Here is a 26,531-nt window from a genome sequence, read left to right as displayed (position 1 = left end):
ATAATAACATTTACAATCTCAAATAAAACATCAATCACTCATTCACAAAAAAAATAACCTATACAATACCAAATACATAGAATCAACTAGTTCAAAGTTTAATTTCAATCAAAATGCTACTTTACCAAAATCAAACATCCTACAAGAATATTTGATATTGGTGACCACGTCAACCCCCACCCCCTCATCCTCTAACCTGGGATTTTATTGAAAATAAAAATAGCTTCTCTTACTTGACTTTGAGAAGTTGTGCTCACATAGAGCTCCAATCCTACACAACTCAATGGTAGCTTAACATGCACCACATATTCCTTATCAGTGATCCAAACATATCACTTGAACTCTAAACTAACAGGAACTAATCATGATCTCTAAAAGTCACATGCAAAGCCTATAAGTAACCCTTTCAAAACTGACTCAAAGGAAGAATGAACAAAAATGAACTTACTTTATCTAAAATTCTAATTGGGAAGTCTTGTAGTATTCGATGTCAGACTCTGATCATCATTCTAATGACAAAGAGGTTTAAAAAGTTAGAAAAAAAAACAAAAGAAAGGAAAGAGAAATTTTAGAGAGATGGTGGTTATTTTATAATAAGATTTGAATAATTGATTTTTCTATTTATATAATCCTTTTATTTTAGTAATAAAATATTCAGGTGTCATTTATAATATATCACTTCTATTATGAAGCTATTGTTATTTTCTTTATCCTTACCACTTATATGGTAAATTAATATGTTTTCCATCTTCTAAAAAATTTGAATTTTGTTTTAGTTTTTTAAAATAATATTTTTTATCTGTTTTTGAAAATAAAATATAAATATATTGGAAAACTTTATCTGAACTTCATTTTACCATTTAATACAGATACATAAACTTGGCTCTAAGTTATATAGTTAAGTGGAAACCAATAACTCACGCTAGAATGAAAAGTTTGAGTAATTTTTTAAAATCTAATTCAAATTTTATTACACTATTGAAAAAATTAATGCATATACTATATTTATACTTTCAAATTCTATCTTTTACATATACATATATATTAGATGTTTAAATAAAAAAAATTAGACATAATTAATTTTTATAGATAATTTAAAGCACTTCATAGAAAAAATATATATTAGTCAAATAAAAAACTTTTAATTTTTAAAGAAATGTATTAAAGAATTTAATTACTAAAACTTGTAAAATAAGATTTAATTTTTTTATACTATCTTGTAACTTGCATTTATATCTTTTTTACATTAAATATTTAAAACTAACTAAGAAATTATATTAACATTTTAATTTTAAGATCTATTTTGTTAATAAAGAGAATTTTTTATAACTTTTTTATACAGAAATTCTTATTATTTTATATATAATAGCTTTTTTAACTCAATTAAATATCTAGAATAAAATATTTACTCACAATAAAATTACAAAAGTAATTTGTTTTTATAATTATTTTTTTAACATATATCTTATAACTTTAATGATATCTTTTATTTAATAATTATTATAAAGTATGCGTAGGTGAATTTGTTTCCATTAATAAATATAAAAAGGATAGAATAAAAATTAACTTATATCTGAAATTTGAAATATAATTCATTTAAAAAAATAAATTAAAATGATTTATATTACAAATATTTTAAAATTTAAAATTCTTCCTTCAAAATTTCCAGAAAGTTAACAATTTGTTCACATAGAAATCATATAAACACAGTTTTGTAACATCCCAAAAATACATCTAACTATTACAATACAATTCCTACATGTTTCTAAACAAGCTTAAAGTTTTTCAAAACATTCTTAATACATGATTATGACTTATAGAAATACAAATATTTACAATTCATAGCTCAAAACAAAACTCTAAATCCTTCCATGCTCTCCAGCACCTGTACGATCATTTGCTCGGGTATACAGTATAGTCATAGTAGTTCACAACATAACAAGAAAATGAAGGGTAAGCTAGTGAAAATAAAATTTTATATGATACATAATTAAATTAAAAGAGAAAACCAAATTACATGGATCAATTTCTCAATTATTCAATCTTCTTCAAATTCTAACATAAAACAATCATATAGATCTCACATAGATCTACACATTTAGGATATTTAACAAACACGATAACCATTGACGTCTTCCGGAAGACCGGTATTAAGTAAGTCATACCAAAGACTAACACCTGATCCAAAGATTTTTAGCGAATCTAAGAGAAAGGATCAGGGTAAGTTCAATACAACCCAAGTTGTGCATCTCATATGTCACGGTGTGCATAAACTCCCCCATCATCTTTTCACCACCTGATATCTTAGTGTATGTAACATAAATCATTAATGAAGCTCGGAGATCTCTGTTACACATAGGCATCAATACTTAATACACAAACAAACATCAGTCCATACATAATCCCAAATGTATGAATTCAATTTCATATCATTTTTATCATACAATATCATTCAAAACGCAATCCAAAACATTCGAAAGTCCTATTTAACAACATAAAAAAGAACAACACTTAAAAAATTAAAGTTAGTTTCCCTTACCTGAAATTTCTTATTCTGATGGGAATTTTACCTCAAACAGAGAAACTACTCTAAAATTTAGGAACCTAAAACAAGTTATCAAAACATTACCAAATTTTAGTATAAGCTTAATAAAGTTGGGAGGAACATTTTTCTGGACTGACCCTACTATGATTGATGACTAAATCATAGAAAATGAGAGAAGGAAGAAAAGAGAAGTTTTGAGAGAGAGAGAAAAATATGAGGGGAGGCTATTGTGTTGTTTTAGGGGGGTTTACATTAATTAAAGAAAATTAAATACTAAGTAAAAACGAAAAATCTTCTTGTATTAAATAACTAATCAAATGAGAAAGATATATTTGTCTAATTTGATATGAAAACTAACCTAATCCCTCTAAATAAAATTTACTGCATGTCAAAATTATTTAATATTTAAGTATAAGACTCAAATTTAGCTTATTCTCTTAGTAATAAAAATATAAATAAAATACAAAACTAGAATATAAATATTTAATATATATATACATATATGAATATATAATTTAAATAAATATGTAATGTGGGTAACATATATTTAGGAGAAATTACCAAGTTTCAAGAAAATTAAAAGTTAGCAAAACAGATAATTAATATTGATTATTTGATACTATCAGCGGAGTTAATGTAAAGTCATTTTAACTAATTCAATTGAGACTTAAGTAAAAAAAAAGAAATTATAACATGTAAATAAAACTGCATAATATATAGGAGAAAAATTGAATTATCAAATATGTTATGAAATTTTTTGTCATTTCCGGTATAGAGTTTTTATTAATTTTACTTATGGCTAATTTTTATTAAAATCTTATTTGATTCTCAGCAAGATATTTATTTTGATTATATATGTATGAGCTTTGTGTAGTTTCATTTGAATATAAGAAACATTAAAGAGTTTAACCGAAAAAATTTAAACAAATGTGAAGTTTTTAAATTTAACTTCAGGGAAGTTTTTGGTGTTACTTTTTACAACAGAGTAATAGTATATGTTAATTTGAATTTATTATGAACATTGCTAATATTTAATAAAAAAATTGAGAAATAATGCCTTTGAACATTAATATTTTGTAATACTCATCCTATAAAATAGCTAAGAAGATTTATAATTATTTTTATAAAAAATATTTTTATATAATTAAATTATTAAAAGATTTGTAAACGATCAATTTAATAGAAACGGATTTTTTTATGAAATTAATTGTCCAAAAGATTGTTTCACTAATTTAGACATTAAAAATAATTTTTGACCATTAACATTTTCAAAGAAGTTATTAACCATCGACACCTAATCAATGCCATTTAAGGACCTATTTATTGCACTTATTTTTCCAGAATCACATTCATGGTTCCAAGATTTTTAGTACAACTAATTAATTAAAACTTGAATTTTATCACCTATGCAGTTGATATTCTCAGGTTAACTGAACAATGGCATAGTCATGTTAAATATAAATATATACTAATATATAATATAGTTCTCAGGTTAAGTTATACAATTAATTATGGTCAGTTTTAATTTATTCAAATATATTTTTCAATATATTAATATATCATATGACGTGATATATTATTCATAACATTTTTCAGATGATTAAATAAATAACAAAAATGTATTACTTTCATTTTACCGTGGGTTTTTTTACTTTAGAAAACAAATATTTTTGTATCATATTTTTTCAATCTCATTGTCAGTTAATAGATATTAATACCACATTACAATTAAATATTATAATAATATTTAGAGTGTATTAATGAATTTATTTATATATTTCAGGTCAGAAACTGAAAAATATGAACAGTTGAAAAAAAATCCTTAATGTATTTATTTTATAAAAATATAAGAAATCTTTTGAGACGATTGAAAATATTCAAAATACTCCGTAAGATGAAAAAAATACAAATAAATATATAATAAAAAACAAATAAATATGTTGATAAAAAAAAATTGTACCAGCTAAGTGTGCCACAAGATTACACTCACTATTCACATTCTGACATTTTAGCTCTATTAATGATTGGGTCCACCACTAAGTTACAATTTTGTCCTTTTTTTTATATTTGTAAAAAATTACTAAAATAATAACATTTCAGATTTTTTCCAGTAAATTCATAGTAACTGCTGACATGTATATCAAAAACATCAGAAATATCTTCCTGTACTACAAGAAAAAAATAATAGTATATCAATTAAGCAATGCATTTATTATTAAATTAAAAATGAGTATAATTATTTCTTAAGAAATTAGCAAATAATTAAAAATATTAAATACTCTTTAATGTTTTTAAATATGCTTTGTAAAATAAATAGTTTAAATAACATTTAACTTTTTCAGATTAAATATACCAAAAAACCATGCTTCAATGAATGAAAATATTTAATACAAATTTAAATGTTATTTAACTGATAAATAAATAATTTAAATAACATTTAACTCTTTCAGATTTAATATACCAAAAAATCATGCTTCATTGAATGAAAATATTCAATACAAATTTAAATGTTATTTAACTGATATCTCTGACCTATCGTTTCATTATAATAACTAGCATCAAATGAGGAAAAGTTGTATTCATTATCCAAAGCACATTTTCAACACTGTAACGTAATTTACAGCCAGAGAAATGAACAATAGCATTAAGAAATAATTAAAAATAACTAATGTCTACATGATATGCATATAACATAAATGATAATAATGGTAGCTTTGAATCCAACTATCAACATTTAGTGCACTTAAAATGAATTCATTCAATTGATGTAAATTCAATCAATTAGCAAAAATCATTAATTAACTTAATGAAAACCAAGGCAAATTTGTAAAGATAAAATAAGGGGAATTGGAGATAAGGATGATTCATGAACAGTATTGCAAGGAAAAAAATTGCAAAAAAGTGTGAGAAATTTGAGGATTTTCTATTAACTTTCCTAGTAAGACAGCAGGACCTTTTCCATATACATTCATAACCCCTGGCCAATATCACTAAACAAATAATCCTATCCTTAAAGAACCTAAATTTATCATCATCTATCATTCCATTTACAAAACCCTTGAAAAAAATAACAAATTATATTGAAAATGGAGACAATTTCATCAATTGCCCTAAACCAACCACCACTTAGATTGATATATTGAGATCAATCCTAGGTTTTTTCATGGATGGAATAGGAACAAGGGAGTTGCACCTAGGACACTTGGGATTGTTCTTCATGATCATCACATATGATAGACAACCAGGGCACCCTGCAGCCATTGGAGAAGAAGCCAGCTTCTCTTCACTGTCTTCCTCTTGAGTGTTTTCCCTGATTGAAGAAGAGGATGAAGAATAAGAGGGTGATGAAGCTGAGAGTGTTGGCTTCAAAAATGAAGTGCGTTTCTTGATGATAGGCTCCTTCTCTGCCCTCTCTAGTGCAGACTTAACCTTGTCAAGGGTGCACACACTTTGGTAGTTGCTTGAGGGCAATGAGGATGAAACAAGTTTCAAGTCCAAGCTTGATTCATCAAAGAGGTTCAATAGCACATTGGATGATGATGATGAAGATGGGAAATTTAGGTCCTGAAGCTTTGGCCCTGCTGGCTTTGAATTGAGTTTGTGATCAGATACTGGTGGAGACCCTATTGTGGTGGTGTTGCACTTCTGAAGATACACTTTCCCTGACTGCATCCATAAACAATTTCACCAACCAACCAAAGTTTAATCAGACAATTACAACCATTTTAGAAAAGTGACTTTGATCTTCATAATTATCATTGTAAAACCAATTATCAGATCACATGGGTTATATGAATTAATCAATACAAGATACTAACAAAAAAATCAAGCAAGTAAATTGAGAGTTTCAAAAGAATGATATTTGTTATGAAGGGTGTGAATGAATCTATGGGGGAGAGTTCAGAAATGACATCATGGATAAGAAAGCTTGGATTGCAGAAATATGAATCCTATAAACTCGGCTTTATGAGAAATAAATACAAAGGTACAAAGGAACGAAAATTGAGTAATTACAAACCTGATGCAACATTAAAAGGCAAAAGTTTAACAACACCACAAAAGAGAAAAAATAATAAAAAATCACCGACTGAAAAGTATTGAATTTTAACCTTTTCTTCTAAAAATAATACTCTTATGTTTATCCTCGCAAACCATGAAAGCAAATAGCAAAAGTTCCAAATCGGACAACGCATAAATATATTATGTTCATGAACAATAACCAAATCAAATCACGAAGAATTAAAGAAGGAAAATAAAGCCTCCCAGTGAAAGAATTGTACAGCGCGAACACCACAACAAACAAAGCAAAAAAATCTGAAAAACGCGAAACAAGGAAAACACAAACAGAAAAAAGCGATTTCATTCCGCCGTTAGTTTTTTTCATTGAAAATCGCGACACTACGGAGAAGAATTTCCGATTCCAGGAATCATGGGTTTTTCCAGCGAAAGAAAAAGGTTTAATTTTTATTTATTTTTTTCATTTTTATCTCGGGAAAAAGAAAACCCAGAAAAAACTGAACAAACCTGAAGGTCAAGGCGTTTCTCCCAGCCAGAAGGAACCTGCAAATCGAGGTCCAATTCCTGGGATTCAATTGAGGACCCACCAAGAAGGTCGCGGGTAATCAGAGCCGTGGATTTCTCACCGTGCGATTCGTTCCCCACGGTTCGATGCTGGTCCTCTTTGTAGCCACCACCACCCATGACCCGAATCAGAGAGCTAACTTCAGCAGCCATTGGTGCGCGTTCTCACAGAGGATTTAGAGAGAGAAAGAAGATAGAGAGAGAGAGAGAGAGAGAGAGAGAGAGAGAGAGGAAAACGGAGAAGAAAGCAGAGTGGTGTGTATGGAGTTCCTTCATTTGTGTGACTGTGAGAGATTTATATATGCCAATAAAGCTAGGTGATGGTACGTTACAGTAAAATTAAAAGACAAAAAGAAAATCCTGATTGAATTAAATAAAATTAAATTGTATTAAATTCAGTTTTCTGGCTTTGGTAGTATCGTGGTTTTTGAATTTTAAAATGAATTTGATTAAATTTTAATTAATTGTTTCATTTAATGTGGAGGGGTATTAATTAATGGGTAGTGGAGGAGTGGGAAGAGAATTCAAGAAAAGGGTGGCATGTAAAGTAATGGGAGCATTTAATGCATAGAATAGTAGTAGTTGTGCCTTAATCTGGTAATTTCTTAATTTAAATTATTTATTCACCCTCTTTCAATTTTTGGGTAATATAATTATCACAACAATTTATAATCGTCATAATGGCTTATAATGTTTTTTTGTATTTATTCTCTTATTTTACTTTTTTTTTATTCAAGATATATGCATACAACTTTTAATGGTTTTAAGCTCATAAATGAACTTTGGACCTTGTGGATGTATGACGTTCGATTTGTATTATCAAACCCTCAATAAATTTTTTCGTTGAATACTTCTTTGACACGTATGAGAGAAAAGAACCTAAATTTGGGCACCAGACTCTACCATTTCTTTCTTCCATCTCACTAAATTTATTTTTCCTTTTTTTTTCTTAATTCTCACACGATTTTAGATAAGTCAATAATACATTATACAATAATTAAATTAATACCTTACCATCTTATCATAATATTTATTCTCCATTTAATTTGAATTTTGGTGTATTTAATTTAAAAGATTAAACATATTTTTTTCCTAATTTTTATATCAAAATAATTTTTTTATTAGTCCAAATTTTATATCTTTTAAATATTTGAAATAAAAAATTATTAAAATGAATCTTTGTTAAATTTTTTTTAAGTGAAAAAAAGATTTTGATAAAGTAGGATATTAAAATATTTCATATTAACCTTATCTCTAACATGAATGAATATAGTATACTGAAAATTTATTTATTATATAAAAAATATAAATAATGACATGTTTTATTTATTTATTTTATTAGAGATATTAAAGAGATTTAAAATTTAGACTAAAAAAAATATTTTAAAAATCTAAAATTTTAACTATGAAAATAATCAATTTCAACCTATGATTCATTTTAACCCTAATTTAAAAGATGACCTTTAAATAAGTTGTATATCTCTCAAAGTGGTTTATTGTAGGACTTGATGTGTTCTTTTTAATAATGATTGTAGTGTTAGTTTTTAGGAATTTCATATACTAATGCAGTATATTAGATATCTAAATATCTGTAATGTATCTCTATTTGATGGAATTTCCAAAAGAAATTTTTTTTAATTGTGCATGTCTAACTACTAAATAAATTATTAAACTAACTATTATATGTGGTATATTATTTATAGTATTATTATTGCAAATTTACAATAATGCAATCGTAATGAATATTGTATAATATTTACTTTACAATAGTAACAGCAACGAGATATTTATAATAATAATAATTAAGTAATTAAATAATTACTATAAGCGCTCTTGCATAAAATTAATTTTATTCGTTTCTAAGTTTTTATTAACACTAAATTCTGAGAATAAATTACAAAGTATATGAAATTGGGAAAGACGAGTTAATGGGCTTTTTTAAGACTAGTGGATAAGTTATCTTTTCATAAATTAATAGTTTACAAGTTTTGAGGGGATAATATAGTTTAGAAATGTTTGATAAATTAATTAATAAAGTATTTAGTAACGGTAAAATGATATAAAGATATAATTTTATTATGTAAATTGAATTTGTCTTTTTTAAACAAAAATATATTATTACATAATTTTAATTTTTTTAAAAATAATCAAATTCCTATATGAAAGTTTTTAATATATTTATTCATTTTTAAAAGTTGTATACGGTTTTTGGTTTGAATGAATAATTTATTTTAAATAAACTAAATTTCTTTCTTCTTTATTTTAAAAAATAAGTTTTTTAACTTCAAGTATTATTACATTATTTTTTTTGTAATTTTTATATAACACTATGTAATGAAATTACTTTAATTTTTAATATTAATTTTTTTAATTTAAACTACATAAAATTCAAAAATTAATTTAATAAATATTAAAAATAATTCAATAATTAGTTATCTTTGTAAAATTGAAATAAATAATAAAAATTTAATAAAAAATCATCTTATCTTATTAATAATTTAATGTGATAAAAAATAATTATTTTAGTTAAAGTAACACATTAGTTTTTAATTTTTTTAAAAATATAAACTACACTCTGAGACAACCTTGATAGGCCAAAATATCGCGACGATATTATTTGTACAATTATTTCCCAATAATAAGAACAAGTGACATACTTCTGAAATACTTAAAAGTTATATATCTCCCAAAATAATTAACCAAACATAATTATATAATGGCATTACACCTAAACAATTCTAAAATCATAATTAAGGAATACTTGGACATTCCTTATAAATTCGTACAGGCGTTGGTCCATAAAAATTAGTATAAATAAGTGGTTATCCTAAGGTAAAGCAGAGTTAAATCCAATCCAAATACTATTGTATCCTAATAAAGTACTTACTTGACCGTCGCAGTATCATTTTAAGTACCATATTCTGAGACCAAGATCAAAAGACCTAAATCAAGATCTTAGAGAGAAGATCGAGGAGCACGATATAAGCAGTGAGTGATTATGTAAGGTCATCCTGACCTTGTAGGAACATTTTGGCATCTATCATGGGGTCGGATAAAGCTTTGCTGAAGAACCACATGCAAAATAGAGAACGCCCGGATGAAACAAAAGTTAGACGGCAGTGGAACAATACTCATACACCTTGACCCTGAGCATAGGGGTCCCACAAGTCCAACCTCCATACCTTTCCCAATACTCAAGAAGTCGAGAGAACGTTGAATCTCGACCCCATATTTCCACCTACACCTTTGGCATGTTAACCGATTGAAACCCTTTTATGGAGGGAACTACGAAAACAACCCTTTCGCTGAATTGGAAAGGCCCAAGTCTCGACATATATGATGGTACCTTAAATCCCGACGAGAACGTTTAAGATGCAATCCTTTGTATAGTGTTTCCAACCTCTCTAAAAGGATTCACAATAAACTTGTTCACTCAACTCCCACCTCACTTAATTAATCGCTTTGATACTTTGGTTGCAAGGTTCAAAACACAATTTGCCACCAGCCAACCATGCCATCTTACCTTGTCAACATCCAAAATCTCAGTCTAGAAGTTACAATGCGCCACATGGTTACCATACTCAAACCAAGACCGTTATTAGATTATATGTCCATTAAACTCGCGTTAAACCTTGACAAATTGAGGCAGAGAACCCCAAGTTCATGCAATTCAGAGGAGCTTAAAGAGTTTTGAAGTAAGAAGAGATTAGAACCAAGCCAAACTATATCCAAAGAAATAAGCAAAACATGTTATAGATTCAGACACATGAAATTGATTCAAGAAAATTAAAACAAGTAATTGAATCAATTAGGAAAAAAATTAGGAAAAATATATGAAGAAAGTAAATTAACTTAAACTCAAAGAAAATATGAGCAAGAAAACATATAAGACAAGAAAGAAAAAGAAAGACTTATCTATTGAAGACCTCCCACCTAACTCTCGTGTCAATTGACGGAAAAACACTTTTCTCCCTAAGGAGTGGAAAACAAAAAATTCTTAAACTTTGCATTCCTAAAAATAAGCTCCCAAGGAAAGTTCCTTGGGGAGGATGTGATGGAAGTCTTTCCACGCTCATTCATAGATCTTCTTTGAATCATGAACAAGGCAAAAGTGTGTAGGAGTAGTAGTAGAGTCACGTCGTGAGATGAAAATGAAGGTTTTAGTTCTTAGAGTGAGGTTATGTCAACACTTAGGAGGAGTCTAGAGAGTGTCTTGAAGAAGACTACTCTAGAGAGAACCAAGACAAGTAGAAATGCTGAGGAGAATTTAACATAATTTCATTACCAAATCAAGGTTGCCAATACAAGAGGAGGTGAGTCCTACTTATAGGGAAGGGAAACTTGCATGGCAAGGAACATTAAACATATGCTAGAAGGAACATTAGCTATCAATGTTTTTACTACTAATTACTTTTAGATTCTAAATTAGTCTTTAATAATAAATTAGTGATTACCTTAGAATCTAAAATAATCAGTAGTTAAAACTTTGATAGTTAATGTTAGATAACAATTTATAAACTTGTATTAATAATAAAAACTACTTTAGATACCAATAATTTTTTAGTTTATAAATTCGTATCTAACTTAGTCAATATTGTAACTAATTATTTTTTTGTCTCTAAGATTAGTTGTTATTTAATGATTTTTTTTAGGGTAATTTATAAAGTGTTTTGAAAGTATTTAATATTCATTTGAAGATTTGAGTTATGTTTTAATGCATTAAAAAGTGTTTTAATATGTGAAAGTGTTTTTAGACTTGTTGGTTTCCCAAGGAAGAACATTTTAATTTATTAAAAATATAATACAATCGATTTAAAACATTTAAAACTTAGTCTTGACTCTATTTTAATAAATTAAAATCACTTGAATCTAAGCTTTATTTCTATCTTTATTTTAATTTATTAAAACGTTAAATTAATCGATTTAAATCACCTAAAATCAAAACTTTAGTAATTTTAATAGATTAAAATCTTTTTAATCGATTAAAATTTTGAGAGCTTGATTGCCAGTAATGGATTAGTACTTCTATATGTAAATAAAACACAACTCTCTTTAGACCTTAAGATTTTGTACGAATTTTCTTATAATAATTGAAAAACAAGTTTACTACTTAGACAAAACCTATATTGGGGTCAAAAACACTACTTAGAGTTTTCTTAACTTGATGTTTGATTCAAACTCTTGATTTTAGAGTTAACATAGTTTATTGTCTATCCTTTCACTTCTTAGTTGTGCTTAACTCTTTTTTCCATGTGATATTGTTTTTGTGTCTTTTAATTCTTGATATGAAAGTGTGCTTGATTAGGGTTATTAAGTTGATCTTATGACAAGGTTTCACAAGTTGTTGCTCTAAGGTCTTACACGGTTCAAGATCTTAGTTTTTGGATATTTTCATTATTTTCTTTTTATCTTGCAAGAGAAAAACTTGAAAGTTAATGAATTAACTTGTTTCTCACTTTCACTTTCTTTCTCTTTTATTACATTATTCGACATATTCTCTCATACATCTTGTTTTCTAAAAGATCATTAATATTGTAGTTTAAAAATTTGTAAAACTTATTTTTTAAACCCTTTTTCAATTATTTCATTAAAAAATTTCATCATCTTATTGTGAAAATAGATGATAGTTTAGTACCCCTCCTCTTAAACTCAATATAGTATTTTAATGAGATTAACTTTAAAAAAACTATTTTTATTTTAGTTCTTATTTTTTTAATATTTCTCAAAGTAATTTACCTATTAAAAACATAAGAATTAGAACAAAGAATTATTTATTAGTAAAAATTAATAATAGATCAATTCATCTCTCTTAAACTCAATATAACATTTTAATAAGATTAACTTTAAGAAAACTAGTTTTAATCTTATTTTTTTAATACTTCTAAAAATAGTCCACCTATTAAAAAAAATAAGAATTAGAATAAATAATTATTTTCTTAAAGTACTCTCCTAAAAATATCTCTTTCTCTTAAAATGTTTGGGAAAACAATGCAAAAATGCAACAAGGGTCAAATGACTTCTTTAAACAACAAAGTCAATGATTTGCTTCAATCTCCAACTTCACCCCTTTTTACTCTCATAGATAAGAGTGGAGGATTAGTCTTAGTTACTATGTTACAGTGCAATGATGAAGTCCACAACGATGTTCTACCAAGTTTGTATTAAACAGTCACCACCATTAATAATCCTTGGCTAAAGTCCTCTACATATATATCTCATAGTTGCTAGTTTCCATCTTTAACAAATCCTATGTCCATAATGATTCTTCATGTGGAAGATGCTAAATTATCCATGCTGGTTATTTTCTCATGGTTGTGTCTGCATACTTGTTCTCATGCATTGGAGAGTATATTTGATCACTCAACTACACTATGCTCGCCAATGCATAAGTTCTGTTTGAAATTTGCTCCTCTTCAGATTGATCCCACTCACAGATGGATTGCCAACAGAAATGACCCTATTGACAACAGTTCTGGGGTGCTTCTAACATGTAATCATTCAGGTGCTTTGAGTATCACTAGTCAAGGTAGGAACCCCATAACTATACTCATCTATGCTCTACCTACGAAACAGATGTTGTTGTCACACTTTTGGATTCTAGGAACTTCATCCTTGGAGAATATGATGCTAGTGGATATATGAAGAAAGTGATGTGTCAAAGCTTTGATCATCCTTCAGATGTGTTCTACCTGGTATGAAGTTAGGGGTTAGTCACAAGACTAATCATTCATGGTTGTTGTATCATCATTTTCTTCTAATAACCCATCTTCAGGTTTCTTTGCACTTCAGTGGGAACCAAGGAAAGGAGAGTTGGTCATAAGGAGGGGAGGGATCATATTTGGACAAGTGGGGTTCTGTGAAACAACAGACAATGTTCCAAGGCATATTCAGCTTATGTATGAATACAACATTGTCTCAAACAAGGATGAAGAGTCCTTTAGTTATGTAAGTCATAATGATCACTCGCAGAGGGTGTTGTTTAGTAATGGAAACTTGCAGGATACAGAAAATGGAGATTTAGCTCAAGCTCAAAACTGGTGTTTTACTCATTTAATAGAAATAGAGTTTTGACCATTAGATGGTAAATGAGATAATCTCAGTATAAAATTTACATTGGAACGTGTGCAAGGTGTAAAAAAACAGATAGGTTCTTAATCTTTGAGGGAACTGATTTGATCTTCATAATTAATTTAAATTTCAATTCCAAGTAGAGTTTGCCACTACATCTTCATAATTCAAGCTGGGGATATATCTCCTCAAGGTTTTAAGATGGACAAACTAGTTTCCTTTATTCTGTCTATTCATTAGACTAAATCTTCACTTTAGTTTTGGGATAACCTTGCACAGAAAAAGTAATATACATACACATCCCAAGTAAAATCCATGAAGAAGCTAGGAACGCTATATTCATGAAACAATGATACCGTGAAAACAGAAAAGGTAAAATATAGCTATGAATACAAAGTTTTGCTTCATCTTGTCCTACTCTCAGTGTTTAATCTAAAATTCCTGCCATGTAGTCTCTGTTAGAGTAGAATGAGTCCTCTAATGGTTTAACTTCTAATAACTTATAATCTAATGATTCCTACCATGCAAACTTTTGATCTTGATGTCAATTTGATTCAATTTCATAAGCAGTGTAAAATATATTAACGCGTCATTCCTAGCAAAAGAACCAATGTAAGATTGTTTTTAATTGTTTTTTAAAGGTATTTACTAAGAGATTCATGTGGCAGTAAGCATTGCAGTATTATACTTTCTATAAAAAATATAATTCAATATTCTCAATTCTAAAAAAAACCACCTATATAGTATTTTGTGATTGGTACTACAATACAGATATGAAGATGTGGTTTGAAGTTGGTGCTCCGGTAGGAACTACTTCACTAATAACTAGTCTTGGCATTTTCTGTCCATGGATGAGGAGAAGAAAAGCTTCACATCGGTACTTATTTGTCAATGCTAATAGATCAGTACCATCATTCAGTTTCCTTTCAAGCACTTATCTTCCATAATAAAAGTAACATTGTTTTACTCCAATCTTGCCTTAACAGAGAAGAGAAGCAAATGGGGAGCAGCATGTTAAATTTTGTGGTGTCTGAGAGATGGAAAAGTTTAGAAGAACATCAAAATGAATTGAAAAATGTGAATTCTTTAAGAATTTTCAGTTATGCATCGATCATGGTAGCTACTAAAAACTTGTCAGTGAAAAACAAGTTAGGAGAATGGGGCTTTGGACCTGTATATAAGGTCATTTACTTAAAATCCTAAACATGTTTTTGTCCAATATTACTTCCCGAAATGAAATCAATAATAATTGTTGAACATCATTTCAGGGATTATTACCCCAGGGGAAGAAATAGCAATAAAAAGAGTTTCTTAAGGTTCAGGACAAGGAGACGCTGAGTTTAAAAATGAATTGATTTTCATATCTGAACTCCAACACATGAATCTTGTTCAGTTGTTGTGTTGTTGCATTCATGAAGATGAAAGAATGCTAATCTACGAGTATATGCCCAACAAAAGCTTGGACTACTTTTTATCATGCTTAGTAAAACAAAAACTAGATCTTGCATATATCAGCTTTATTTGTTTTCTTATTATTTCTTTCTGCGTATACTTTATTTCCTTGTGAAACACCAATAATTTTCATCCTACTAATGGGAAAATTCGACTCAAAACGAAAAATTAGATTGGAGAAAACTTCAGAACTTAATTGATGGGATTGCTCAAGGACTGATCTATCTACATAAGTATTCAAGATTAAGAGTAGTTCACAGATATCTGAAAGCAAGTAACAACATTCTACTTTATTCAAATATGAATCTCAAAATTTCAGATTTTGGCATGGCCAGAATTTTCACACTAGAGTCAGATATAAACTCTAAAAGGATTGTTGGAACATGGTGAGTAACCTTAAAGTACCCTATTATTACTTTTACTAGGTGCTTGTGTAATTTATTTCTAATCTAACAGACATTATGTCACAAGTTTTACTAGTGGTTGCATGTCACCTGAGTATGGCATGGAGAGAATTTTGAAGTCTATGCTTTTTGAGTCTTGCTGCTTGAATTATCAGTGCCAGAAACAATGCTGATTGGCCACTCAATCTAGTTGGACATGTATATTATCTGAGGGTGTTTGATTGCTGCAACTATGTAACCAAATTAAATAATGAGAGTTCCCTATTGTTTTGTTTGGCATCTACTATAGTAATATGTTGTTTTCTTCTTGTGGCTTAGGCCTGGGAGCTATGGAAACAAGGCCATGCACTAGACCTCTTAGATCCAACTTTAAGAAAATTATTCATTCAAGAGGGAGCAATAAGATGCATTGATGTTGGTCTTCTATGTGTAGAAGAATGTGCAGCTGATCGTCCCAACATTTCAGAGATAATCCCCATGTTAACCAGTGAAATTGCAACATTTCCATTGCAAAGAAGACCAGCATTTTACCATGGAAGAAAGTTGGCTGAGGAAGATATCTCTTTAATTGATAATGAAACTGTTGGAATTTGAGAAGTTTTTTCCAATCTCATGGTTACCTTGGTGTTTCTCGTTATCATTTACTGTTTTTGAAATTAAAATAAATTGTTTCTAGTAACATATGAGCAAATGAACAGTGTAGATTTGGTAGAGTTGATGAGAGCATTTTCCTTTGTTCAATCATCCAAAATGTAGTTTCATTTTCTTGTAGCTCAATCTTTTAACCAAGCAGCTTAGAATCTCTTAAGTTAAGTACATTCTATAAAGGTATTGTTTGTGCTGATTTTAGTCAAATAGTTTTATAATCTGTTGACGCAAATCTTTATTATATAAAATATTATTGTAAAGTTTCAATTCTAATTAAGATAATAATAGAACAATAACTAAACTTGATCCAAATTTTGTAAATTTATAAACCCTACCCTCTTCTGTGGTGGATAAGAAAGTATATTATGACAAAAAAAATGATTAGTGATAAAAGAATATGTCAAATTGTTGCCATACCAAACTTTGTAGATAGAAATACTTAAAACTTTGACCATGAACATGTTTTAAATTTTGTACTTTAACATTTTAAGCTTTTACAAGAAAATTAAGAAGCGGAAATGAGAATATCAAATAATTAAATAACATTATATTACATTTCTTTTTTATTCTCGTTTTTTTTAAATATTGATGTCATTTCTTTAATCTCGTTACTTACACTATCAAATTAATGTATTTTAAATTCATATGTTTTACTTCAATTATTTATGTTTATTTAAAATATTTTACATATTTATTTTGTAATTTCAAACATTTTTTTAAAATTTTATTTAAATTAAAAAAATAGAAATTTGTTGGGGGATTTTAATTTCAAGTGAAAAACAAGGTGGGGGTAACTCTAAACTTGAATCATACCAAGAAAAATAACTTGAATTTTTCGTTAACCCTTACTCAGTTTTTTTCCTTTGTTAGGTTATGGAAGTGCTGAAGTTGATAACTGATGATGCAGTAGAGTAACACAAAAGTTTCTTCATTTTTGTTCTCTTGAAATGAAGCTAACATTAAGCAGTGTATATCGTCCTCATAGCTTCCCCAAACTCCTTAATTGTTCTTCTTTTGGCATTCTGGGTAGACCCTTTTGCTCTTCAGCGCTGTCATCTTCCCCCACTTGTGTGAAACCTCAAGTTCCCCTCTTTTTGAGACCACCCATTTACTCAACCAAGTTGTGTGACCTCAAGAAATGGCACGATTGGGCCAAAGGTGTTTCCCTTTCAATTGGGTCAACTTTTGTGCAGTCAGATAATGGGGCAGACTCAAACATGCTCTGCAGGGAGCTCAAGTGGCTCATGGAGGATGCTGTTGAAGACCACTCACTGGGTATGGAGGATGATGATAGGGTGAAAATGAGGATTGACATAGAGGAGCTTTACTGTTTGTGGACGCAAAGGGTCCAAGAGAGGAGACCCTTTCAGTATGTGGTTGGGTGTGAGCATTGGCGGGACTTGGTATTGAGTGTCCAGGAAGGGGTCTTGATTCCAAGACCTGAGACAGAACTTGTCGTTGATTTTGTGTCAGATGTGGTGTCAGAGAATGAGGATTTGAGGAGTGGGGTTTGGGCTGATTTGGGGACTGGAAGTGGTGCCCTTGCTATTGGTATTTGTGGGGTTTTGGGGAGTGAAGGAGGGAGAGTTATTGCCACAGATTTAAGCCCTGTGGCTGTTGCCGTTGCAACTTACAATGTGCAGAGGTATTGCTTACAGGTTAGAGATTCTAACCTTTTTCAATCTCCATGATGTCAATTCCTCTTGGCCTTTTTTTCACCATGGTTTACACAGACTCCGTTGGTTTTATATGAAATTGCTGAAAATTTGGAGGACATATTTCCACCTTCGATGTGACTTTTTGCCAATATTTTTTATTTTCATTTTTCATATTCCTTTCATTCCATGTATCTTGCGTGATGGTCTGTGTGTTTGTTTTGTTTTCAAGTAAAAGCAGAGAGTTGAAAGACTAAAGAAAGTCACCGTTTTAGGCTATGTTTGATTCCATGTTTAGAAGCTCCAATTTTGTTGTTTATCATCTTGTCCCGTTTAAAATATATTTTTTTAATACTCTTATCACTTCCAGTTATGATTTTTATGATTCAAATTTGAACTACTTTGTTGTCCTTTGCAGGACAAAATTGACTTAAGGGAAGGATCCTGGTTTGAACCATTGAAAGATATGGAAGGAAAGCTAGCTGGTCTAGTGAGTAACCCACCTTATATACCAAGTGAAGACATATCTGGTCTACAAGCTGAAGTTGGTAGACATGAACCGAGATTAGCATTAGATGGAGGCATTGAAGGAATGGATGCTCTTCATCATCTTTGTGTTGGGGCTGCTTTAATGTTGAAACCTGGTGGATTTTTTGCTTTTGAGGTATGGATCTTCTTCTTTCTACAAATTTCTACCAAATGTCTGTTTCTTATTGTGCGTCTGTTTTCTATGTTACTCATATAAATAATATAATCGATACCACGTAGCTTAATTGGATTGCAAGTGAGTGATCCTCTTGAGGAGGGGGCATTTTGATTCAGAATAAGTTTGTCCGTTTGGCACATCTATTTGAAGTTGGAAACTTTGGAATTGATTTTATAAGCAATCCCCTTTGTAGAAAGGTTCCAGTCATATATGTAATTCTTGAAAACAAGTCATTTTTTATTAAGTTATTTTTAATATCACTTTACTAGAATTCAAGTAAATTTCTCAACGAGGCCAATGCATAAATTGGATAATGGGCTTTCCTTTCTTTTGTTATTTTTAGTTAAATTATTATGTGTATTCTTATTCCTTTTTAATTTATATTTTGGCTAGTCTCCAGTATGCGTGCTTGTGTCTGTGTTGCCTTAATTCTAATGTAAATCTTGCATTTGGGATTTTATTAAAGATAAGGATCGAACATGTATTGAAAGCTTATAGTCTCGTGAAGTAAGTGAATCTAGGTAGTAAGTATGAATCTCATCTTTACTTCTTTTTGTGCAATTAGATGCCAAAAGAAGTTTGAATAAATGATTCTATTCACTATAGGATTTCAAGACAAACACATTATATCAATTGAAAAACAATTAACAAAAGACAATGACATAATAGGTTAAGATATACTATTGGTGGAATAATAGAAACAAGAACAAGAAGAAAAATTCGACAAACAACAATTTAGAAAGGTGAAAGGTGGAGAAGACTTATGAGATGGAGAAGAGTTGAGTGCCACTTGAAGATAGAAGAGAGTTCTTCATCTTCATGATAAGCTCCATACCTTGACTTTTAGAAGCTCAAGATAAGATTCAAAGTACAAGAGCACTCTCACAAGTGTCTCACAAATTCAATATCTCATACATGACCAAAGTTGGAATACAGGTTATGGAGATGACTATTTATACCCTCCAAAATTCTTACTCCAAAATGCTTTCAAATGAGCCTAAATGAAATATAAATGATAGATCTAGAACCCTGCTAATTGTGGTCGAAAATTAAAAAAAAAAAAGGAGGCAAAATTGAAATTCATATTTCAAAATAAATCCAAAATGATCTTTAGGTGGCCAAATTTCAAGGACTTGTTTCCCATGCTTTTCTTGCCATCATAATAGGATCATGCTTTCTTTGCCTTTCCAAAACTACTCCTTGTCTAAGAATTAGAAGCTTTAGTTGGGCTTCAATTTTGGCTCCAACAAGGCTTTGTCTTCTTTTCTTCTTGCACTCCCTTGCCTTATTGTTGGCTGCCTCTTGTGATGTCTTCTTGAACTCGAGAAAGTCCAACTAAGCCTAATCTAAATATTACCGATTACACAATACAATACATGAATTACATCCTAAAAACTAAAAAGTCCAAAGAATACAAAAGAAAAATGAAGAATGACTCCTTTGTTAAGTAGGAACAACTTGCCTTTTGATGCTTCTTGTAATTCCTGTAGGAATGATATGTTCTTGCTCATTTTCTTTTGTCAATCATGCACTCATTGGAACCAAGAATTGAAAAGAGAAAGAAAAGAAGAATCAACCTAAGAACAAGTCTCGCTTGTCTTTCTTGCTCAAGGAAGGTCTTGGTTGTCTTTCTTCTTTCTTGCAAAGAACAAGTCTTGTCACCACCTTCTTTTGACACATTGTCAACTATTGTCACTCTATATTGTTTTACCAAATATTAGGGCATTGATCTTGTCCTTTTCATACCCATCTCGTATTTCATTGTTAGCATATCCACTTCTTTGATGTAGCTTTTCGTCTTAGTTTGCAAATTTATTTTCAAGGTAGTCAACCTTTCAAAGGGGTGGCTACCATAGCCATCGTCACATATGTAGATCTTGGTGTATTGAACTATTTCTAGGATGTAACATTTGATAGTTGTAGACATCCTTTACTAGTTGAGGATCTAACAATTATAAACGTCATCTAATAATAGGTCATCTAATGACTCAATGTTACATCGTCTGGTGAACTAATAGTCTTTTTTGTATACGTTTTGTTAGGCTAGTTAGTTGTAGTTATGTACTTTTAGTTAACATGTAACCGTTTTGTAGCCCTATATAAAAGTAAAACTGGGCATGTGGCGTGAAGTGGTAAAGGAGAAACTCAATGATTATTTTGCTTAATACACATGATTATTATTTAGTTCTATCTTACTTTGTGTGTTATTATTTGTCTTGCGTTTCCTTTTGGTGTGATTAATCATCAATATTGCATCATTTCATTGTTCTTTGGGATCATTTCGACACTAGGTGCACAACAAATTGGTATCAAAGCAAGTTTTGCTCTTGTTTTGCATTTGTGATAAGTTCTTGCAAGAAGATGGAGGCATCATCTTCTAGAATGGTTATCTTTAAGAACATGAAGAAGTTGAGGAAGATGATGGTTGATCCTAAAGACATTTGCAGATGTTGCAAACAATGGGACATTGGAGGAGGGTTGTTCAATATTGGGGAATCAAGATCAAATGACAACTATAGTTCAAAAAGTAGATTTGTCTAATGATGATCTTGTTATGACAATCATCTCAAGGAACCAATCATCTAATAGGTGAGTGCTCAATTCTGTTTGCTCCTTTCATGAGTCCTTGAAGTGACTTTTCCCAAATGTGATGAGTTAGATGGTGGCAACATTTTTATAGGAAATGACTCTTTCTAGAAGGAAAGATTAGCTCTCGAAAGAAGTGGGTTGAATAGAGTTGATAAAACATTTTGGAAGACTTTTTCACAAAGTAGCCCATTACATGCTAGTAGGGGGTCATTTGATAGTTTTAAAAATAAGTTCACAATATTTTTTGCAAATGCTTGAACAATGGCTAAAAGTAGATAACTTGAGTAATATCTCCTATGTCAATTGTAAAGGATTTACTAATAAAAACTTGATTACAAGTATTGTCACCGTTACTTCTAACTTACAACAAGTAGATAAAGTCACTTTTTAACTATCAACTAATCTTCTGAGATTAAGCATGAAAACACAAAGTCTCACTTCCCCTGAAAAACAACCCATGGCTATACTACAAGAGATGTTTGAAAAAATACAAGAAAAACTCTCAATAAGAGGATGTATGAGTAATAACTCCTTGTTGTAGGGCTAACTTCATAATGTGAGCACTCTCTTAATCGTATAGCAGATGTGCTATTTATGTCAATACTTCAAAGCATGAGAATTTCTATTGCATGTAGTGTTTACATGTATGTTCACTTTTTTATACGTAGGATTATTTTATCATTCATTCATTAGCTTTTTCTGCATGAGGAGACTTCCTTTTATAAACATACTAAATCAGATCGTAGTAACTTGTGTGCTTTTAGTTGTCCTTGTGTGAGTCTTTTTTGAACATGTTGGACTTTTATTGACACCTTTACTCAAAGTGTTGTGTGAAGGACAACCTTTTCACTGAATCTTCTCTGTTGTTTCGACAACACCAAATTTAACATACTAACTAAGATAGTCACTTGTGTCAGAATCTTCTTTGAGATGCAAACAATCTTCGCATTTAATCAATATGCCTTGATAATGTCCAAGTGTAAGACTTTGTCTATTTCTTCGTCTTACATCTTGTCTTGGACAATTGACTCCAGAAGGGTGGGGTGGTTGAATGGAGCCTGAACTCATCTCGCATACCTGGAAACAAAGCAAATACAATGTCTAACAAGTCAAAGTTAGAGAGAAGTAGGCACAAGATTTATAATGGTTCACCCGACAACTTCTGCTACGTCCAATCCCTTTAAGCAAACCACTTGAGAGCTTTTCACTACACGAGTTTTAACACCTTTCTAGGACAAATATTCTTACACCTCTCCAAGTACAACAAGTTTTAACACCTCTCCAAGAACAATATTCAACACCTCTCTAGGCATATGCGTTTTAACACCTCTCCAGGAATGAGTATTCAACACCACTCCAGGAAAACTGGTCCCAATCTCCCCCTGGGATCAAGACCTTTCAAGATATGAGAGAGCGCTCTCTACAGTGAGAACAATGAAAGGTCATTGGGTATACTTCACAGAGTGAAGGAATTACAATGGTTAAGCACACAACCCAACTCACAAAATGCACAAGTATCTTTTTCACACAACTTTTCTTTCACTTGGTAATCTCGTATATCGTTTTGTGTCGTTCTTCTGTGTGTTCCCCTTCATTGCACCATCAAACCTCACAAGCCCTAGCACCTCTCATCCGTTCGGTGCCATCCTCTTCACTCAATTCCGCTGCATCTCCATTCATTCCTCCAACCAAGAGCTTGGACTACATCAAATGAGCTTCAATATCATGTTTAACCTTTGTATCAACTTCGGTCTTAGCCTTGGCCAAAACTTATATCTCTGCTTTAGCTTGAATTTCAACCTTTGCTTGATGTCATGTAGCTTCAAGGAGCACATCTTGTTAAGCTTGCTTGTGTGCAACTTCAAGTTTCTTGTCACGAGCAAACTCAACCTACTCATTAAGGCGAGGGATTAAGAGACTGGCGAGAGATCTTGTATCTTGTAGTATCTAGAGATGGTTATGTCAGTAGGCACATGATACTTTATAAGAGTGAATATGGGATGCTTCAGACCACTAATAGAAAGCATTAGGGTCATCAAAGTTGGTATCCTTGAATGATCAATAATGTATAAACCCTTTGTGAACACCTTTGTTAACATTAATCAAAATGACCAACACCAATGTTGGGTAGTGGTTGACCTCGGTCATCTAGGTTAGTTGGGAGTTCTGATAAAGGGCGAGTTAATGGTATAAACGAGCATTGGTTTCAGAGAGGGGCCTTGTGAAGTGTCCATTTTGGCACACGTTGCCCCAATCTTAGGTAGATAGACTGGTGATGGATTTAGAAAAGGGTTGATAAGATGACTTTAAGGGTAGTGTTTTTAAGGTGCGTAGGGGAGGGGAGATATATGGGAGGCTACTCGATCTAGAAACCACCTAAAGAATGTGGGTTTAGGCGGTTAAGCAATGACTTCTTTAACTATCATCTTCTAGTTTCTTGAGTAGTGTCTTGTTATTTTATGGCATCATATAGAATGTGTCTCGCCTTTGTATACGTCTTGTTTTGTGCACTCAGTATCTACATGTGTTTAGTGCTTTGTGTCGGTTTGGTCTAGATCTTCAATCAGGCTTCATCTAATACTTTTAGTCTTAAATACTTATGGGTAAATAGTTGGTTCAATACAACAAACATTGATATGTTTTGTTTTTAGTACAATAAGAAAAAAAAAACAATTTTATTACAAAAACTTTAATTTTGTTAGTTTTGTTTGAACTCCATTAATGGTTGTTGTAATTGAGCACGTGTTTGGTTTTTAGTAATTATCACGTGTGTTTGCTAAGGAAAAATTAATGTTAATATGCAATTAACCTTGAAGAAAACCGCTAAGGATTTTAAATTCACAAAGTAAAAAGCAAAGGGTAAAAGGTTCTCTTCAAGCTTAATTGCATATTATTGTTAATTTTCTTTTTAATAAAAACATGTGACAATTATTAAAGACTATACATGTGCTCAATTACCTTAGCTACGGAGTTCAAACAAAATTAACAGAATTTAAGTTATTGTACTAAAATTATTCTTTTTTCTTATTATACTAAGAATGAAATATGTCAATATATTTACCCAAGACTTTTATATTTGTTTCACACTAGATAATATGTTAAAACACACCAAAATCATATGTGTCTTCACGAAGCTCATTTCCAAGAACAAGTTTATTCATTGCTTGTTGGTAGTAATTCAAGAAGAAAGTAGTTGCAATCTAAGAAGGAGTTTGTAGATTTTAGTGCAGTGAACTATTTGTAGCATGTAGAGTCTCATGGTTGTGGACATTTTCACTAGTCAAGGTGTCTAATAGTTGATGACTCAATTAATAGTCTCTTGTATAAGTTCTCTTATGGTAGTTGTCATTGTATACTTTTAACTAAATGTAATCATTTCCTATATAAGGGTAAAATCGTGCATGTTGCGTGGAGTGATAAAGAAGCAACTTAATGATTATTTTGCTTAACACACAGTACCATTAATTGGTTCTATTTTGCTTTGTATCTTCTTAGTTTTGTGTTTCCAGTTGGTGTGATTTGCAAATCAGTATCCCACTGCTTCTTTCATTCTTCATTATTTCAGCACTAGGTGTACGACAAAATCTTATGATTAAAGATGTGGAAAATGACTCCCAACTTAAATCAAGATTTTGTTCACGGGTTATATGTAGACAATGCTGAAACCCGTGAACATTTTTAAGTTTTGTAATATCATGAAATTTCGACCAAGTTCCTTGTATCTTTTCTATCAAATTCTCAAATCAAACAATGGCACGTGAATTGTCTCCGACATTAAATAGTCTGTACTATAAATATGTAATGAAATTTAAAAAACTATCCTCGTTCATTTTGTCATTTTGAAAACTTAATAGCAAGAATATAAGGAACTTGATCAAAGCTTTGTCCCTCAATTCGAAACTAAATATGATTTTAAACTAATTGTGGTTGCTAAGATAGTGGGAGTTGCAAGTAATCTGGGACTTACATATTTTAACAGTTAGTTTATAGAATCCAAATCCAAAAGTGGATGATATTGTGCTAATGAAGACACAAGATATTTCATGAGACAAAGTAGCCCAGAAAGCAAAAATATTTAATTTTTCAACTTAAGCATGTTTTATGCTACGTCAATCACTTATTTTGCTTCTGAATGTTTCTTTCTTAATTTTGTTCTTAATAGACAAATGGTGAGCAGCAATGCTGTGCTCTTGTTGATTACATAAAAAGCAGAAGTGGAAGAAGCTTCTGCAACTTAGAAATACGTGCTGATTTTGCTGGTATTCAAAGATTTGTTATTGGATTCCATCAATAAGTTATTTTTTAGTTAGATGCATGTTTATTTATTTATTTATTTGTTGAATAGTTCTCCCTTTGTTCTACTTTCTTTTCAGTTTTCTCAGCTATTTCTTTAACACATTGTTACTGGTAAAAGTTTAATTTCTATGCACCGGATAAAAAAAAATCAATTAAGAATCATTTTTGGTACTTTTGGGTAGAATTTTGCAAACTAACAAATTTATCATACGTAATATTGTAGATAATGATGTAGATGTTGTTGTAGCCATCGTCTATTAGAAGGTTTAGTAGTTGTTTCTAAATGTTATTTTAGTTGGTTAGGTTTCCATTTTGTACACCGAAATGAATTGTAAATGATTTGTAGTCCTTGATAAGAGTGAGTGGTTTATACTAATATATGAAATGTATCGAAACTAAGATAGATTATCTTCAGCTTCGAATAAAAGAAGTCTAAATTTGGATTTCTTATTAATAAAGAAAAAATAACCAATTTGTTTGTATGTTGAAAGGAAAATGTTTTTCATTTGAAAACAAAATTTTAAAGTTATTTTGATAAAGAATATAGCTTGAACAAAACATCTTCTAACATGATTTTGCATTCACTG

General features: G+C 30.3%; 3 protein-coding genes and 1 pseudogene across 4 annotated transcripts; 3 read left to right on the top strand and 1 right to left on the bottom strand.

Moving 5' to 3' along the window:
* Positions 1-5,447: 5,447 nt before the first annotated feature.
* LOC137834996 (uncharacterized) lies at positions 5,448-7,403 on the bottom strand. The gene is made up of 2 exons (XM_068643288.1): positions 7,070-7,403; positions 5,448-6,211 (listed from the first exon to the last, which is right to left on the bottom strand). Exons 1-2 carry the CDS (start codon positions 7,277-7,279, stop codon positions 5,672-5,674), a joined length of 750 nt encoding a protein of 249 aa, XP_068499389.1. The 5' UTR covers positions 7,280-7,403; the 3' UTR covers positions 5,448-5,671.
* Positions 7,404-13,384: 5,981 nt separating this feature from the next.
* LOC137836178 (uncharacterized) lies at positions 13,385-14,197 on the top strand. The gene is made up of 3 exons (XM_068645031.1): positions 13,385-13,652; positions 13,700-13,818; positions 13,916-14,197. Exons 1-3 carry the CDS (start codon positions 13,385-13,387, stop codon positions 14,195-14,197), a joined length of 669 nt encoding a protein of 222 aa, XP_068501132.1.
* A 996-nt stretch (positions 14,198-15,193) lies between these two features.
* Positions 15,194-16,644, top strand: LOC137836177 (G-type lectin S-receptor-like serine/threonine-protein kinase At1g67520; annotated as a pseudogene).
* Positions 16,645-17,452: 808 nt separating this feature from the next.
* Positions 17,453-26,115, top strand: LOC137834995 (uncharacterized). 2 transcript variants are annotated; one of them, XR_011084992.1, is made up of 4 exons: positions 17,521-18,356; positions 18,772-19,017; positions 21,351-21,648; positions 25,811-26,115. XR_011084992.1 is itself a non-coding variant. In XM_068643287.1 (3 exons), the coding sequence occupies exons 1-3, from the start codon at positions 17,646-17,648 to the stop codon at positions 25,940-25,942; spliced, it is 1,089 nt and encodes a 362-aa protein (XP_068499388.1). In that variant the 5' UTR covers positions 17,453-17,645; the 3' UTR covers positions 25,943-26,115. The 2 variants fall into 2 exon arrangements, 1 of the variants encoding a protein (XP_068499388.1); XM_068643287.1 differs by lacking the exon at positions 21,351-21,648 and having other exon boundaries at positions 17,453-18,356.
* Positions 26,116-26,531: the final 416 nt, after the last annotated feature.

Source organism: Phaseolus vulgaris, chromosome 5, assembly GCF_000499845.2.
Source record: "Phaseolus vulgaris cultivar G19833 chromosome 5, P. vulgaris v2.0, whole genome shotgun sequence".
Classification (NCBI taxonomy): Eukaryota; Viridiplantae; Streptophyta; class Magnoliopsida; order Fabales; family Fabaceae; genus Phaseolus; species Phaseolus vulgaris.
Note: the sequence above shows the minus strand (reverse complement) of the source record. Positions and strands in the feature narration are given on the sequence as shown.

Excerpts from the sequence above, each read along its gene's own strand:
- LOC137834996 (XM_068643288.1), bottom strand. The coding sequence starts at position 7,279 with ATGGCTGCTGAAGTTAGCTCTCTGATTCGGGTCATGGGTGGTGGTGGC. Across the intron at positions 6,212-7,069 it reads AGAAACGCCTTGACCTTCAG|TCAGGGAAAGTGTATCTTCA; the intron begins GTTTGTTCAGTT and ends TTATGGATGCAG.
- LOC137836178 (XM_068645031.1), top strand. The coding sequence starts at position 13,385 with ATGATTCTTCATGTGGAAGATGCTAAATTATCCATGCTGGTTATTTTC. Across the intron at positions 13,653-13,699 it reads TTTGAGTATCACTAGTCAAG|ATGTTGTTGTCACACTTTTG; the intron begins GTAGGAACCCCA and ends CCTACGAAACAG. Across the intron at positions 13,819-13,915 it reads CTTCAGATGTGTTCTACCTG|TGGGAACCAAGGAAAGGAGA; the intron begins GTATGAAGTTAG and ends TTTGCACTTCAG.
- LOC137834995 (XM_068643287.1), top strand. The coding sequence starts at position 17,646 with ATGAAGCTAACATTAAGCAGTGTATATCGTCCTCATAGCTTCCCCAAA. Across the intron at positions 18,357-18,771 it reads TGCAGAGGTATTGCTTACAG|GACAAAATTGACTTAAGGGA; the intron begins GTTAGAGATTCT and ends TGTCCTTTGCAG. Across the intron at positions 19,018-25,810 it reads GTGGATTTTTTGCTTTTGAG|ACAAATGGTGAGCAGCAATG; the intron begins GTATGGATCTTC and ends TGTTCTTAATAG.